This window comes from Haematobia irritans, chromosome 4, assembly GCF_050003625.1.
Source record: "Haematobia irritans isolate KBUSLIRL chromosome 4, ASM5000362v1, whole genome shotgun sequence".
Lineage (NCBI taxonomy): Eukaryota > Metazoa > Arthropoda > Insecta > Diptera > Muscidae > Haematobia > Haematobia irritans.
In genome coordinates, this window is record NC_134400.1 from 87,685,069 (window position 1) to 87,704,092 (window position 19,024).

General features: G+C 38.0%; 1 protein-coding gene across 4 annotated transcripts in view; it reads left to right on the forward strand.

Annotated features, from left to right (window-relative positions):
• Positions 1-912: 912 nt before the first annotated feature.
• Ptp61F (Protein tyrosine phosphatase 61F) overlaps positions 913-19,024 on the forward strand; it is a 37,143-nt gene continuing 19,031 nt past the window's right edge. For 2 of the 4 annotated variants that reach the window (XM_075308080.1, XM_075308077.1), the window contains exons 1-2: positions 913-1,225; positions 1,678-1,898. In XM_075308080.1, coding sequence (XP_075164195.1) covers positions 1,719-1,898 — 180 coding nt within the window. In that variant the 5' untranslated portion in view covers positions 913-1,225; positions 1,678-1,718. Of the gene's footprint in view, positions 1,226-1,356; positions 1,375-1,677; positions 1,899-19,024 lie in introns of those variants that run through there. The other 2 variants (XM_075308078.1, XM_075308079.1) reach the window with 2 other exon arrangements.

The following is a 19,024-nucleotide window of genomic DNA, read 5'->3' on the forward strand; positions in this document are numbered from 1 at the left end:
TGAAAATTTGTTGAATTTAGCAGTTTTCAAACATTTGTGTTTATTGGGCAGTGCTCGTGTCGAACATATCCCATATATTGTGCACATTATAAGTTAAGTCCGAAGGCATAATCGATACTGCTGCATGTTTATGGGATCGATAACACATTTACCGATTATTTAGTCATCGCCGACAAGTCGTATCGATCCTACACACTGTAATATTCTTTACAAACATAGTCTGTAAAGCGCATCCCTGCCAACATTTGGGTGATAGTTTTATCGTCTTTCGCTAAGATGTCACTATTTCGGATCGCCAGGAAGTTTTCTGGTAGTAAAATCTCAAGCACAGCAACAATAAAAACAACTATCGCGTGGGGTGTTTCCGTTTCGAAACAAATTCGACTCTAACAGCGATCAAAAATCTAAATATAGACTCCATACATCGACATAGCTAATTTTTCAATAACAACTCTCTGAGAGTACATGTGTGTAAAAAGCCACTATCAACCAACGAGCGTGGGTGGCACAGAGGGAGAGCCTCTGACTTGAAAACGAAAGGTTCCGAGTTCAATGCTCGGTGCATCCGATCATCATTTTTATTTTTTAAAAAATAACTATCGCTTTTCTAACTACTTTTAGTCACTGGTTCGATTCCCCGAGAACACTATCGGGTAGTGGGACATTTGTTCCCGAACGGGGACCCTAATTCGATAAGAAGATGATATCGCCTGCGAAAGTTTTATCTTCCGCGGCGAAACTACTTCGATACACTTTCGATAGAAAATGTTTGCAGGGATTACCTATGAAAAATGCTCATCCTTGTGTTTGTTGGGTTGGGATTGTATTGAAGATATTGAGTACTCATTTAATTGTATCGAGTACTCAAAAAATTACTCAGTAACGAGTACTTGTAATCAAATACTCGTTACTTTCCCAACACTACTATTGTGTTATATTAAAACTTTTAGTATTTTTTTCTTTTTTCGCATTAAATTAACGCTACATTCAACAAGAATTACATTTAGAAACAAATGTTCCATCAAATGCAATAAAAAAGTACGTTGGAAGCTTCCAACCATAACTAAACGAAGAGTGTCGGGAATTTACAGAAAAAAATGCAAGCAGAAATTTAACTCACGGTGTTTATCGTTAACTCCTACGTCTTCGAGTGGTAATTTCCTCCAAATAGAGGAACATCATCTAGTGTGCACAACGAAAGAAATAGACATATAATAAAAAACATGTAAGCATTACTGTGAGATACTCGGCCAGACTATGTATCTTCAGCCATTAAGGTGTTCCCCGCTACCCGGTTATTTTATAATTGTCATATGTGAGACTTCCAAAATCAATGTACAGGAATTAACCTTCTATAGATCAATCACAAATAAGGTGTATATATGAAAATCTTAAAAATCGTTTGTCAAAAATATTTTACGAAACTTGATGCCAAATTGGATGCCCTGAACTCTTACATGGTATTTTACTTTGTGGATTGTTTTAAATAAAAGGAATCTACAAAATAGTGGACCCCAGATTTCATCTAGATCTTCCAATTTGTATATGGACATACCTACGTTCCCGGACAACAATTTTGTTTCCAGATTTATAGGCTATCTAATTAGGCATTAGAGAAAATTACGAGAAAACTAATCAAAGAGTTGTTACTCTTTTTTTCTACTTCCCCTCCCATAGAAATCGGTATAGGAATCAAGTGCATAGTCAAATTTGAGACAATGACTTCCACAACAAATTCTACAGCATCGTCATCAGGTGGCAGTGAATCAAGTAATGAGAATATGGATTCATCGTCATCTTCATCCTCGTCTTCATCATCTTCATCCACTCCAAATAATATTGAAATGGAGTACAATAAAATATCGGGCGATCATAATGGCTGGCAACGTCTGTACCAGGTAAGTAATTTAGAACGTCTGGCCTATGGACAATATGTCCATTCAAAGTTGGGAAATATTTATCTGTATGTATTTACTTGAATCTGGATAAAGTTTTCATGAGCAACCCACGAACAAACATGAACTGTTCATATATATATATAGAACAGTGACATTTCTAACTAAAATGGAAAAGTAAAGACTGGCCTCCATAAAAGCATTCGTTTTTGCGTGTGCTGTGTTTAGTGCTGGACATGGTCAGCTACTTTTGCCTGTTTTAATTATTTTACGCTTCTTTGGATGTTTTTCGCTGTAATGGGTGGTAGGTTTCAATGGGTGTGAGCATTTGTTAATGTCTGTTTGTTTGAATTTGTCCTTTCGTTTTAAAACTAAATTTCTACGAAATAATGATGACTTCTAAGGAACACAACAGACAAGTATAGCTTGTTATTTTATTAAATATATAAAAATATAAATGTAAAGACTAACCTTCAAAATAATCCGAATGATTCACAAGAACATTTTCTAGGGCAGTGATTTGTGAATTCTAGCTGCCTGTTTTTGAGCTCGCATCCACAATAAGTCCATTGAAGAACCGCAGATGGTGAACATCTATGTATCCAATGAATGCTACCCGATTCTGTTGTTAGGTCCTCCTTTTTATTGCCGAATCACACTATGAGTGAAAGCACTTTAAGAGTTTATCACACTACTGGTGAAAGCACCCCCCTTTTCTGAAAGTAGATAAGAAATCTTTTGGTTTTAGTCCAAAACTGCGTTTGAAGCATGTCCCTTTGCATTCAAAGCGGACAGGATAACCATTACAAACCAAAGGCGGGATTGCTAACCATTGCGCCATGGTGTCTCATAAGATTAATGCGGTGCAATTGGTTAGGTGGAAAGTAAAAGATGCCGAAGACTATTATGCGGTTAAACCTATAAATAAGTTGTTTAATGTTTATTTCAAAGTTTTTCAAATTTGAAATAAATAATTAAAATAAATATAATGAGTTATTGGTTGCCGGCTACTAAAGAAGCAAAAAAAGCAGACTTCGAAAAAACTGTTCAACAAATGAACCTTTTGTGTATTTCAGATGCCTTTAGTAGCACGTGTACACACAAAAAATATTTTTGTCTTCAATCACGAAAATAATTGATCCAATTAATTTTTAATTGAAATGGTTTCAATCATTGAAATCATAGTACCAATTAAAAATTAATTGAAAGTCAGTTAAAAAATTAATTGATACTATTAATTTTTCTGATTGATTTTTGTTTCAATTAAAACATTTGTTGAATCAATAAAAATTTTTATTGAATATGTTTCAAAACTCAATTAAGACTAATTGGAAAAATATTCGTGCAATTTTTTCTGTGTATATATAGTGCATTGTAATTGCGTATCAAAATAGTACACGATTTCTCATTATGGCGAAACAAGTTTTTGATTCATATTCATTGTTGTTTTAAAAGGATATTGTATCCAGCAGTGTTGATCCATCGAGATCTTTTAATCTGCAACCAGATAGAGGAACTAGGTAAATAAGATTGGTGTGTGTCTAGAGTGATGAGTGTGACAGCAAGCAAGAGAAGGCTGTGACGGAATCCAAGAAAAAATAATCCGACTTTTGTGCCCACCTTGCCCTCCAATGGTGTATTTTTCCCGATAATATTTTGAACACACGGTCAATGAATACAAGAGGGGAGCGACCATCTGCCGTTAAGGCGGCCCACACGATTACAATCCCACGGCGGCGGGTACTCTGCATCGGATTGACCCGATGGGTCCGACTCATCGGCCAGCGGCTGCCACATCAGTGTTCGTGTTGTTTTGTCCGTCTTTTTGTGTTGGAAGGGGTGCATCCCGGGGAACCTTCTCCGTTTGCTTTTGGTCCGAGCCGGGATAGAGGAGAACCCCGGACCATGGTACTGTTCGGTCTGCCGAAACCAAATTCACCATCGTTCTGTTTCGGTGAGGTGTATCCCGAGAGTGATAGAGCGAAAAGTAGAGCCACTCGTCGTATACGAGGTCTCCGATCCGATCACACACCACAATTTATCACAGCCGAATTACCAATGTCATCCCGACGGGATTTCAATGCTAATGCTGAAGCATCTGGGAATACTGGTAGTTGAGTACATGACCAGACTCCTCAATCTGTTCTTGGAATCACTAATTATACCCGATGTCTGGAAGATGGGTAGGCAAAGATTCGAGTTAAGGTGAATCGTACAGACTGATATCCCTTCTCTCGCCAGTAGCCAAGACACTTGAGGCACTACTCTCCCTAGCCTTGTGTGCCCTTAGAACTGCAACAGGATGTTTCCGCAGTACACCCCTGGATCACCTTTATCCGGAGACCAAGATCATCCCGGTGCGTAGACACAATTACATGTTGTCAAAGCAGTGCCTCTTGGGTTGCTATCGAAGTTGTCATCCAAATCACCATCTTGTGGATAGGCAACCTCATCCCAGGAATATAAGGGTTGATCTTCACCTTCTAGAGCGCGAGATCCAGGTGAGAAGCTACAAGGTTAATCCTGTTCTCGGAGTCCGACCACCGCCCATAGCACCGGAGGAAAGAGAACTCTCACGGCAGAGCACGGTGGTTTTAGCGCAGTTAAGATCAGGCAAGTGCAGCCGCCTCAATTCCTACTTATCAGTGATTGATAGCAGCGTAACTGACGTGTGTCCCATCTGTAACCAAGGGCCACATGACACTCGTCACCATTTCGCTTGTCCAGCTAAACCTACCCGACTCACTACCAGATCACTCTGGACCCACCCTACCCTTGTCGCAGAGTTCCTAGATTTGGACACCAGTTAAGTACCAAAGCATAGAACAAAATGGATGAAATTACATTAAAAACTGTTACAACAATAACAACAACAACCATCGGCGCCTGGACCATCTTTATAATGGAGACCAAGATCATACATGTGCGTTGTCACAATTACATGTTTACCAAGCAGCAAACAATTGCTTCTTATATATTCTTTCTCAAAATAAGATAATACTACGATAAATTTTGATATGAAGGGGACGTGACACGCGCCAGTATGGAATGTGTCAACGTACAGAATCCTCAATTTGTGATCACAGGCCAGTAAACCTTCTGCCGTTGCTTTTCTCGCCCTTTCTTCAATATTAAGCTTAAAGTTCAGCTTCCTGTCCAAAATAGCGCCAAGGTATGTTGCACACTCACCAAAGGGAATTTCAATACCCCCTAAGGAAATGGGCCTAACCGTGGGAGTTTTGCGATCTTTGCAGTACATGATTAGTTCTGTCTTTGCAGGATTTACCCCAAGACCATTGTCTTTCGCCCATTTCTCAGTCATCCGGAGGGCCCTCTGTATAATATCTCTGATTGTGATTGTGAATTTTCCCCTGACTGCCAAAGCCACATCATCTGCGTATGCTACCACTTTTATCCTTTCTTTTTCTAGAGTAACCAGAAGGCTATTTATAGCAACATTCCAAAGAAGAGGTGATAGAACTCCTCCTTGGGGAGTGCCTCTGTTCACATTCCTTTGTATGTTTGCTTGTCCTAGTGTGGCTGAAATACGTCTCTTCATTAGAAGTTCGTCTAACAGCCTAAGTATACATGGATCAATATTCAGAGTTGTCAGTCCATTTAATATCGAGCTCGGATGGACATTATTGAACGCCCCATCGATGTCTAGAAACGCCACGATTGTGTATTCTTTGACTGATAGTGAGCTTTCAATAACGCTGACTAGTTCATGTAATGCGGTCTCAGTAGACCTGTCCTTCGAGTATGGATGCTGTCGTTTCGAGAACAAACATGAATCGATGCTAGTTCTAAGATAAATATCTATCATCCTCCAGAATTGCAAGTGCTGTAACGACACCAAGCAAATATGGCCCCATTTATACTTAAACCGCAAACTAGATATGCTAGTGTTCTCGAGATGTCTGATATCTGTTATAACGGGTCGCTGCCTGATAGGCGGTTTTGCAAAAACTATAGGTGCGAAGTATAATGACTATTGTATGAGCTGTCATGATGCGGAGGAAAAGGAATCAATTAAACACCTCTTTTGTGAGTGTCCTGCATTTTGTGTAAAGCGCAAGCAACTTTTAGCATATAGCTTAAGATTACTGTCGGACCTGGAAAACGTTAACTTAAGCAGTCTGCTATTGTTTTTGGAACAATCTGGTTGCTTCAACAAAGAAAAATAATCAAGAAGGTTCAGCGGTTAAAACTAGGACTGAATAGTCTAAGTGAGCCTGAATCTTAATCGGGCTGCCACTTTAACCTAACCTAAACCTTCTGCCAGGTTCGGGCAACTCAAGTGTGTTAAAGGCATCACTTTCTCCTTGCAATTCTTTCAAGATTGTTGTTAAGCTTCAGCTATTGCTATAAACTCAACCTCAAGTTTTAAATTTCAATTTAATTTTGGTTAAACTTAAATAATTGCGTTACTGGAAATAACTTCTCCCTTGTTATTCCATTTCTTTACAAATAGTTTTTTTTTTGATTCAATCACGTTCCAAGTAAACTGAAATTGCTCCACCCATGATGGTTAGGTTATGTTAGGTTAAAGTGGCAGCCCGATTAAGATTCAGGCTCACTTAGACTATTCAGTCCATTGTGATACCACATTAACTAAAAGTACCTATTACATATGGGCCCTTCTAGTTATAACCGCTGAACCTTCTTGATTATTTTTCTTTGCTGAACCAACCAGATTGTTCCAAAAACATTAACAGACTGCTTAAGTTAACGTTTTCCAAATCCGCCAGTAATCTGAAGCTATATGCTCCTAAAAGTTGCTTGCGCTTTACACAAAATGCAGGACACTCACACAAGAGGTGTTTAATTGATTCTTTTTTCTCCGCATCATGACAGTTCATACAATAGTCATTATACTTCGCGCCAATAGTTTTTGCAAAATCGCCTATCAGGCAGCGACCCGTTATAGCAGATATCTGACGTCTCGAGAACATTAGCATATCTAGTGTGCGGTTTAAGTTGAAATGGGGCCATATTTGCTTGGTGTCGTTACAACCCTTGCAATTCTCTCATCGAACATTTGCCATCATAACAGCCTTCTCACGCAGCATGAGCTTGCAGGTAGCTAGGGGCATACCAACAAATTCTAGTTCCCCTGGAATATGTAAGGTAGTCCCTAGCCTTGCCAACTCATCCGCTTCGCAGTTCCCCGGTATGTTCCTATGGCCAGGCACCCATATTAGGTGAATATTGTACTGCTCAGCCATCTCATTGAGAGATTTGCGGCAGTCGATGGCCGTTTTCGAGTTGAGGAACACAGAGTCCAAGGATTTATTGCAGGTTGACTGTCTGAGTATATATTAATGCCCACATTTTTTGGAACATTACTTCTCAGCCAATTCGCCACCTCTCTTATTGCTAATATTTCAGCCTGAAAAACACTACAGTGATTAGGTAATCTTTTCGCTATTCGAAGTTCCAGATCTTTAGAATATACTCCAAACCCCACTTGTCCATCCAATTTGGAGCCATCAGTGTAGAAATCTATATATTCTTTATTCCCCGGGGTCTGTGTGCACCACGCCTCACTTTTGGGGATTAGAGTCTCAAACTTTTTGTCGAAAAGTGGACTCGCCAAAGTGTAATCCACTACGTTAGGCACATCTGGCATTATTTTGAGGACAGAACTGTGACCGTAACCTTTTTCCGACCACAGCGATAGTTCGCGCAACCGCACAGCCGTTGTTGCAGCTGACTGTTTGGCCAAAATGTCTAAAGGCAATAGATGCAGCATGACATTAAGGGAATTTGTTCCTGTCTTGCTGAATGCGCCTGAAATACACAAACACGCCATACGCTGCACTTTATCTAAACAAGTCGGTTTCTGAAGTGCCGGCCACCAGACTACAACACCATATAGCATTATAGGTCTAACCACTGCCGTGAATAGCCAATGCACAATTTTTGGTTTTAGTCCCCACTTTTTTCCTATTGCCTTTTTGCACGAGTACAAAGCTACAGTTGCCTTTCTCGCCCTTTCTTCAATATTAAGCCTAAAATTCAGCTTCCTGTCCAAAATAACGCCAAGGTATTTTGCACAATCACCAAAGGGAATTTCAATACCCCCTAAGGAAATAGGCCTAACCGTGGGAGTTTTGCTATCTTTGCAGTACATGACTAATTCTGTCTTTGCAGGATTTACCCCAAGACCATTGTCTTTCGCCCATTTCTCAGTCATCCGGAGGGCCCTCTGTATAATATATCTGATTGTGATTTTTCCCCTGACTGCCAAAGCCACATCATCTGCGTATGCTACCACTTTTATCCTTTCTTTTTCTAGAGTAACCAGAAGGCTATTTATAGCAACATTCCAAAGAAGAGGTGATAGAACTCCTCCTTGGGGAGTGCCTCTGTTCACATACCTTTGTATGTTTGCTTGTCCTAGTGTGGCTGAAATACGTCTCTTCATTAGCAGTTCGTCTAACAGCCTGAGTATACATGGATCAACATTCAGAGTTGTCAGTCCATTTAATATCGAGCTCGGATGGACATTATTGAACGCCCCTTCGATGTCTAGAAACACCACGATTGTGTACTCTTTGACAGATAGTGAGCTTTCAATAAAGCTGACTAGTTCATGTAGTGCGGTCTCAGTAGACCTGCCCTTCGAGTATGCATGCTGTCGTTTCGAGAACAAACTTGAATCGATGCTAGTTCTAAGATAAATATCTATCATCCTCTCCAGAGTGTTAAGTAGGAATGAGGATAAGCTGATTGGTCGGAAATCCTTCACCCTCGAGTGAGAGGCTTTTCCCGCTTTAGGTATGAAAACGACTTTTGTTTCCCTCCACTTTCCTGGGATATATGATAAGTTGATACATCCTTTATATATCACCGACAACCAGGGGATAATTTTGTCAGTTGCAGCTTGTAACTCCGCCGGAGTAATTCCATCAGGTCCGGGGGATTTGAATGGTCCAAAGCTATTTAGCGCCCATCTTATTCTAGTTTCCGATACAATTTCCTCGACAGGAAACGACCGCTGAGCAACTGTGGCACCGCCAGTACATGGTTCAACCGTCTGATTTCCAGGAAAATGTGTGTCCAATAGTACCTCCAGCGTCTCCTCACTGGACGTTGTCCAATTGCCCTCCGATGTTTTAATGAAACCTGAAGCGGAGTTGGTGGATGCTAGAACCTTCCGTAGTCTGGAAGCCTCGGACGTATTCTCAATACTGCTGCAGTAATCATTCCAAGAGTTATGCTGAGCCTTACTCAGTTCTCGCTTGTATCCTCTCAGATTCTTCTTGTAAGCGTTCCAGTCCTCAGGGGCTCTGGTGGACTTTGCCTTGATAAAGAGCTTCCTGCAGGATTTCCTCATATTACTTAATTCCGTAGACCACCATGGTGGTCGATGTTTCCCCCTTGGCTTTCCTCTAGGGCATGCAGCTTTCAGTGAGATGTTGAAGGCCTTAGTAATCCGCTCCACTGCGTGTTCGATATCTTGCACATTTCTCATATTTGTCTCTGTTATTTCCGGTATCATCATATTGAACGATTCCCTATACCTATTCCAGTCAGCTTTCCTAACATTTGGCGGAAATATGGTCTTGGTGATATGAACATCAAATTTGAAACTGATGTAGCGATGATCTGAGAAGCTGTGTTCACTTAAAACCTGCCACTCAGATATCATTTCATTCAGTTCTTGTGAAGCCAAGGTGATGTCCAAAACCTCTTGCCTGTTTTTAGTGACAAAGGTTGGGGCATCTCCCTTGTTGCAAACTACCAGATTAGTACGCAAAATAAACTCTATTAGCGACTCTCCCCTTGCATTAGTATCACTACTTCCCCAAATACTATGGTGTGCATTCGCATCGCATCCCATAATGAGTTTCGTCTTTGTTTTCAGTGACTCCTCCACTAATGTCTTAACGGCATACGGAGGCATCTCCCTGTCATGTCCCATGTAGACCGAAGATACCCAATATTTGCATTTGGCTATTTCTAAACTGGCAACGACAGTGTCTGTATTGCACATTGAAGGAAGCAGAAACAAGTTGAGCTCGTTTTTAGCAATTATACAGGCTCGATTTACATCATTACCAGTATACTGCAATAGTTTGAACCCCGGAGTACTTAATTCACATATTTTGTTTCTATAAACATATGGTTCTTGAATAAGAACTATATCTATGTCCCCTTTTATCAGGAGAACTTTTAAGGCAGCACATGCAGCCTTACAATGATGAAGATTTATCTGGAGGATCCGTAGGACCATCGAGATTTTCAACAACCGTCACATCAGCCGATTCAATCGAGTCATCAAGAATGTTCTCTTCAGAGATCTCGGTGACTCTCGCAATAACCATAGGTTCAACTTTGGTGAGTTCTGAGGCAATAGAAACCTCCTCTCGCATACGGTGTCTATCCATTTCTTCAACTTTGGTATCTCCCTCGACTTCGCAAGAGGATCCGCTTACTTCTGATTCAGACAGAGGCTTGTCCATTTCTGAATCATTTAGCTGATCGTTTTTATATACCTTCATTTGGATATAATGAAAGCCATAACATACACGGCCCTGGGACTTTGCTAGATGTGGCAAAGACTGAGTGTTCAATATAAACACTGCATGCCGTCTTGGTCCATCCACTTCATCCAAACGGCCAACCTTCCAATCAGCTGTTGGAAGATCTGGATTGCATCGTTTCAGTCTATTTAGAATGGATTCAGGGTCAGAAGAGTTTGCAGGTATCCACGCATGTGCTCTAGGTCTAGCCGGTATGTCTTTATTCTTGATTAACTCTAGAGCAGCTCCTTCCCAAACTTCACCAATTAGTATCAGAGCAGATTTAAAACATTCTATAGACCTCTGGTCCTCAAATGCGACTAGCTTAAATCGTCCTTGATACCAACCAGCCTCTTGGTGTCGAGGATCTGGGCCGGGAAACTTTTCCAGCACCTGTGAATAGACGCCAGACAAAGCATTCTCAATTTCCCCCCATTTTTGCTTTGGAACCAATGTCCAATGCTCCTTTATTTATGATAGCCATCACAAGGCTGTCTTTAGCAACTGAGGCAAACGATCGTTGATCCCTTTTTGAGGATGGCAGCTCATCCGGTGATCGTTCCCTTTTTCCAGCCTCAAGGATTCCTTGAGTCCATTTTAAGGAATCGCTTTGTTTAGCCGACAACGTGCTTGGGTCGACTGATCCTAATTTCTTTAGGATAAACAAAGCATTTCTTCGTTCCTTGAATCTCTTTCGTGAGGGATTACCTCCTTTTGATGCCGTTACCTTGGAAAAGGTTCGACTTGTCAAATTGTCGCCACCTGTCGACCCGTCTACAGGTCGACTAATTGGGCCTAACTCTTGGTCATTGCCCAAATTTATAACTCCAGTCGATACCCGTCCACTGGGCCCTGAAGTTAGCAACCCAGTGGATGTCTTTGAATTTCTCTGCATGGTGGCCTAATATCCCACCACACTTGAAATTCGTAGTGGGTACTTATTACGATGATTTTCATTTCATTTTATTTAACAATACAGTAAGCCTTCGTGGCCAATAAATCGTATTGTTCTTAAAAAAATACATTAATAGTAATTGTAAAGTTATCAATCCTAATCATTAATACTTAAATTACCCTACTATGCCTACCACTCCACCATCCTCACTTTGGCCAAAGTCACATAGAAACTAATATTAATAAAGGTAAACTAACACCTACCATTGGTAAATAACAGTCAACATTAAATATATTCATTCAAACTAGTCAGTAGCAAGTTCCTAAATTGATTCTCAGGAAACCCAAAATCCCTTACTGCTACAGGAAGATTGTTCCAAACCCTAGCAGTAGTAACAATAAACCCCCTCTCAAAAAGGGAACAATTTATTCGTGGTATAATTATCTGCGGATTTCTCGCCGATCTGGAAAAAACAAATCCCTGAAGAAGTTCATGTAACAACCCATTTCTTTTCATCCTATAGAAAAACATTAATCTCCGCGACAAAACGTAAGGTTCAAATAAAGAACCAAGAAAATCAATTACCTTATCTGTCACGTGTTCAAAAATACGCAACCCAAAAACATAACGCACTACCCTGTTCAGAATCAGAGCAATCTTTGACCTATTATATTGAAACGTACAAGATACCACCTCGATACAATAGTTAATCTGAGACATCAGCAAAGCATGGGCCACTATACGCTTGACACGCTCAGTCAAGTATATACCACAATTGTATAATTTCCTTAGTCGCAAAGTCACTCTCGCTGAGAGGGAAGATATATGTTGTCCAAAATCCAAATTCGCATCAATTGTAATACCCAAGCATTTGACCGTCTGAACAAACTGAATAACTTCACCACACATTCTGATCTGCGGATAGGTCACATTGTGATACCCCGCCTGAAACATAATCGCAGTCGTCTTACCTGCATTAATAACCAACCTATTGTCAACCATCCAGGAATAAACAATATCAAGAGCAGAATTCATGCGCCTCTCCAAACTATCCAGACCTTCCATCCCACCTGTAAATACAATTTGAATGTCATCCGCATACATATATACTCTAACAAAATTAGGTTCAAAGCATCCAACAAAATCATTCAAGAACATGATAAACAGGAGCGGTCCAAGTACAGAACCTTGGGGTACTCCACAACTCAAGAATGCAGTACCCGAACTCCGCCCATTCAACTCCACGAACTGCGATCTTCCATGCAAGTATGACAGAATCAGTCTACACGCAACTCCTGAAAATCCATAGTTCGCCCTAAGCTTGTTAATTAATAATGTATGATTTAGACGATCAAAAGCCTTAGACAGGTCAAGCGACACCATAGCACAGTTCTCCCCTCGATTTAGACTACATCTCACATGTTCAGTCAAACACAAAAGCAAAGCCGTCGTACTATAACCCCTCCTATATGCATACTGATTACTATTCAATAAATTCCTATATGTGATATACCCCACTATCTTACACTTAAGAATATGCTCCATAACTTTAGAAAGAGCAGGAAGTATACTTATAGGACGAAGGTTTTCACATTCATAAGAGTTACCCTTTTTCGGAACCGGCACAACACGAGCAAATTTCCAACCCACCGGGTAGATAGACGTGGTTATGATCATATTGAAAAGATTAAGAATGTATACAGAAATATATGGAAATATTATTTTCAAAAATCTAATAGGAATGCCGTCAGTGCCAATAGCATTCGACTTAACCCTATCTAAAGCTTGACATAAGTCAACCATGTCAATATTCCCGAAAGAAAATCCAGCCCCATCAAGTTCCTCAATGGTATCACCATTGGAAGTACTATTCAAAACAAAAAAATTATTCACAGCATCCACATCTATATCGTCTAGACACGCAGGGTTCCCATCAAAACAGTCCCTATTCAATATATTCCATATCTTTCCCTGATCTGCTCCAGCAAACAACCTATTATAGTGAAGTCTACGATATTTCCTTATGAGTGATTTCAGTTTGTTCCTATGTCTGCAATAATTACTCCTATTCAATGGACATGGATCAATTCGAAACTCTCTATACGACAGGTTTCTAAGCCGCCTAGCTTCAACCACCTCAGTCCTATTCATCCACGGATCCTTCTTCCGACCCGTTCTGAACCTTACTATCGGGACATATTCAAACAACGTGGATACTAAAGTGTTCAAAACCTCAACCTTCTCATTCACATCGTCCGTAAAATAAAAATAGGAAAAGTCAAAATTTCCAATATAAGAAACAATTCCATCCATATCAATTCTGTCATAATTCCTGTATTCAATATACATATCCTGTCTATGAACGATAAATGAAAAAGATGCATAGATTAACGCATGATGCGATAAAGAAGGTGCCGACAATTGGCCTGAAAATTTCACTTGATTAATTACGTGCAGTGAAGTGGAATTATGAAAACTATCCCAATGCGTGGGAAGCGAATTGTGCAACGGAGAAAGTCCCAAACTGTGGCATGTATCCCTTACCAAGGCCGAATTACGACAATTGAAGAGATTCACATTAAAATCACCTAACAATACCACATGCCTATATCTCACAATAACATCGCCTAGTTGCTGCTGTACCATCTCCCAATCTCCATGTGGAAGATATACCACTCCAACTAGTACTGAAATTCGCCCACAAAATATCTCCACAAACAAAGACTCGCATGTACCATATGCAGTCGTCTGAAAAACTTTCCTAAACTTAATACCACGTGAAATCAAAAGGCCAACACCACCTCCTCGCATGGATGGCCTGTCATTCCTACAAAAAGTGTAATTCGGTACAGAAACACTATTATCTGAAATGTATGGCTTAAGCCATGTTTCCGAAAGTCCCATTACGTGCACATTCGAATCCAATAGCATATCCCTTAACTCATCTATCTTGTACGTCCCAACCGAGGGACAAATACTTTGACAATTTGCATGTGCTATATTCAATGTCGAACTATTACCTGTAAAAATGTCTCTCACACTAATATCATCTCCAATGGTAGGGCCCATGTTGATCCTACGGGACATCATAAGAATAGTATCCTATAAAACACTTTGGCCAATTTAAAGATAATGAAGAGCTAGGCGAAAAATTCTAAATAATTTAAAAAGAAACATATTCAATGTACAAGTATCAAATTGAGCATATGGATTACTAAATTTCTTAGAATAAGTTTATAAACAATGGATATATTAATATTCAAGCCTACAACAATTGAATGTTATCTAATCGCCAATAAACACATTCCATTGAGATCAATAAGCAAATATATCCTTTGGCATTCATTGAGCTAACCAACCGTTAGCTACAAGAAAACCAATTATCTATTTGGTTATATTATTTACATTATCATTAATTCCACTTAGAAAAAGAGAGAAAGAATTAAATCCAAATAGAAACTAGGATAAGAAGAAAAAATACGATCTAAGAATCTCTTCAGTAGAAAGAGCTTCTCAGACGACAGAATAAGAAAAGAAAATGTTAAAGAAGAAAAACTGGAAAAAAGAAACATCTGGAAAAAAGAAACATACTCATAAGCATAAACATTAGCATACATTTCATACATAGTCTAGTGAATTTCATCAGTATTACTAGTATCAATATCTCTATCCATACCGACATTGGCTTGTGCTACAGCATTCATGTCAGTAGAGCTAGTAGTAATATCCAAAAGTTCACCACCATTCACTACAGATCTTGTTAAGTGAACGTCACCACGGCTCCCCAAAGCTCCAGTAATCAATTCAGCAGAAAGTTGATCCTTACTCAGCACATGACCAAACCGAGTAAAACAATCCTCATACTCATAGATCTTCTCAGTGTTGTCTTCAAAATGTATTTTGACTCTTGGAACGTCAGAGTTAAGCATTCTAAATTTAGAGATCATTTTACTCTTCCTCAACAACCGGCATAGCTTGTTTAACTTTCCTCCTTTCTCTGTCAAGTGATCATTTAGATATACAGTACCCATATCATTGTTATCAAGTATATCTGTGACTTTAATATTCTTCTTCTTCTTGAAATATTTCTGCATAATCGTATTCCTCATTAGGACAGAGTTAAATTTAACAAGCACGCTTCTCCTATTATTTATGAAGGAACACACGTTTAAGTCAGTGTCATTTACTGTAACCCCAAGTATGAGGAAAATCTTCAAAACAGCTTTTTTAAGATTAATTTGGGACCGTGGCAGGCCATTAACAATTATGTCCGCTCTGTTATATCGACTCTGAAGAATTTCATTCTTGTCTTCCAAAAGTTTAATTTTGTTCTTGGTACCATGATCAATTTCAATAATTTTTTGATTGCAAACATCCAGCTCCGCCTTAAGAGATTTCATTTCTGAGTCAAAGATGTCCATCTTTCCCAATAAGCTGTCCAATTTTTTGTTGACTCCTTGCATCTGCCGTCTAATCTCACCAAGCTCAGCTAATCCAGATGAATGTTCACTCGAATCATCCATGCAATTGTTGCAATGAACACCGTACTTGCCTTTCATTTTTATAAATAAGGTTATGTGTTCAGCTGGCACATCTAAGCAGCTGGCATGAAACCACTTTTTGCAATGGGAACATTGTATTGAAGATTGCGTCTTTGCAATGTTCTTACCACAAGTAGACAAAGCACATAAGGTATTCGGAGACATTTAGAAAGATTTTTAAACTCAGGTTGAGATGTTATTAATCAGGTTGAGATGTTATAAATTGCCATCGCTGATTGCAGAACAAAATATTCTTAAAGGTTAGGTGAATCCACAACAATCAGCCTTTTGAAGTGATATATTATGATGCGAAACGTAAAGACCAATTATAGCAAAAACTCAGCAAAAATTCTTCTTTCGTCTTCAAAATTAACGCAGGAATGGCAAATAAAATATCCAATTTACAAACTTCTAAGAAAATTTAGTAAGCAGCCAAAAAAAAATCAACTTGACATCGCGACCAGAGTTGCCAAGAAAATTTTATCCGCTATTAAAAAAACACGTCCGTTCCGTTCGACGGTTGAATATCCACCCTTGATAATTCTAATTTCTTGGACATTTTCAATCAATTTCTTATTTATTTTAATTAAAAATTTAAATGAATTTGAAGAAATTTTTTAATTTTACTTTTTTAACTGAGATATGCAATTAATTTGTCATTATTTCACAATTAAAAAAAAAACTTTCTTAAATATTTTCCGATTATAATTATAGTTGGATTTTTCTTTGAATTTGAATTCTATGTCTATAAAAAATATTTATTTCCGACCAACATTTTCAAATCAAATCGAATGAAACAATTAATATTTTAATTAAATTTGTAAAAGCTTTCTATAATTTTCTTAACTGAATTATTTTTTAATTTGATTTATTACCCCCATTTTCATGAAGCTCCGTTAGTGCTACGTTAGCTAACGAACTTTTAAACCGTGATATCTACATATCTGTCATCTTGCGTATATATTCCATATGCCAGTTAGAAACTTAACTGCTGAAAATTTTTCAGTTAAAGTTAACCGGAGAAAAGATGTTTACATTTTTCTTTCTGTTAACTGCCAGTTAAAGCCTAACGGAGCTACATGAAAATGGCCGTTATTAATCAGTTAATATTTAAGAAAAATTTAATTCCCGGAAATAATTGTATTGCAATAGAAATATATACAATTAAACTGATTATAAAAAAATTTGACAAAAAATCGCGTAGTTGAAAAGTCAGCTTTACACTTGTTTTCCCTATCGTATCCATGAGCCACTTTGTGGTTAGGTTGTAACAACTTTGATCTGGTCCAACACGGCACACATTAAAGAGCGGTCGACATAGAATTGTCTGTTGGAATCGATTTAGCAATGGATGAATGTCTATATATCTACAACATCTGGTATTTCAAAATTTTGTCTTGGTACAAGACAGATGCGAATAATGCGCACATGCACATTAAATGTAGTCCAGTTATAAAAAGTCGACATTATAGCTTCACTTCCATAAAAATAGCGGGAAAAAATATCTTATAATTCAAAGTTGATTTTAGATATCACGAGATTCATTTGGAACCATTTTGAAATCCTCTAAAAGTAAATAATTCTTTTAGAATTCTTACAATATTGTTAAATAAATTAAAAGAATTAAAATATTACAGAGTACTGACTTCGACCTTGTTACGTAAAGTCGAAAATATTTTCTGTATTTACGTTGAAACCACTTGGAGAAGCTTTCTAACACTCAGAAATGTCACGAGCAATACTGTGAGGTGACAATTCACTTGGCATTTGGTCGAAACTTGAATTGAACCCGCGACCATCTGTATGCAAGGCTGGCAGGCCAACCATTGCACTGCGGTCTCCCATCACAAATACTCATAAAACTTTTAATAAATTACTTGTATTATGAATTCTTCAAATCTACCAGATTTTCTAGTATACCATCTATGGTAAAAGGTACCTAAGCTTCAGCTCAAACGATTACAATACGGCTGTATTTATTTATTTGCTGATACAAATTAATTAATAAATATTTTTGACTGTTCCAAAAATTTGTGGATTATTCATAAAACGCACCTATTATTTGTTAGTAATATAAAAATTGTGAAAATAAAATAACAGTTGATCTACATGGTGGAAGTAGAAACCATGTCGCAGCTCAGCCTATAAAATCATTCAAGTGCAATACAATAATAAATAAATAACACGCAAGGTCTAGAGAAATTGTAATGTTCAACAGCTACAACATCAGCATTCTTATGCATCTACTACTATGTTGATGCCTCTACATGATGGAATATTGCTTCTGTAGCACATGCATTTTAATAACTAACATGAATAAAATAGCATTATTATTTATTGCAGCAATTTATTTGCATGTAACATCTCCATCGCAATTAAACAAAATTAAGGGAGCTCTGAATGCAGTTTTTCACTGCATAAAGCCCTATTTATTTTTAGTTTGTAATTTATTTTATCTATTTAGCTCATGGTCATATATGGCGATTCATTTTTTAGTATGACCTACACCAATTCGGCGACATTTTAAAGACACGAAATGTAGAAGCATATAAAAAACTTTACAAATTTTTTACAAGATCCAAGATACAAATATAATATTATATGTATCCTTTATATAGCTATATAGATATATATGTATTATAATAGTTATAGAACTAGACGCAGCAAAACAAAAATAACGATTAGATTAAGTGTCTCATGTTATTTTTTACTTAAATCTGACATTGCATCGGAAATGTCAGCAATAAAGAAGAAGACCTACACCAATAAACATCCCGACCTGTACACTGAATTTTATGCAATCAAGTTTTTCATTGAAATTGCTTCAATCCATCTACAAACAACCCCAAGATTCTGGGGGGGTTACATTCGACAGCCTTTTCACCTCAAACAATCGACACACACAAAAAAAAATCTGATTCAATCACGAAATTAATTTATCCAATTATTTTTTTTAATTGAAATGTCTTCAATCACAGTTTTAATGGAGCATCAAAAAATACTTGATGAAAAAGTAAATCGAATCAATTAATTTTTTAACAAAAACGTAAATATTTTCAATCACTTTCTCCACTTAGTGATTTTAGTTTGAATGTTTAAAAAAATTAATTTTAAATTAATTAATTAAAAAATTTTAATTAAATTGATCTCCCCAGTTTGATT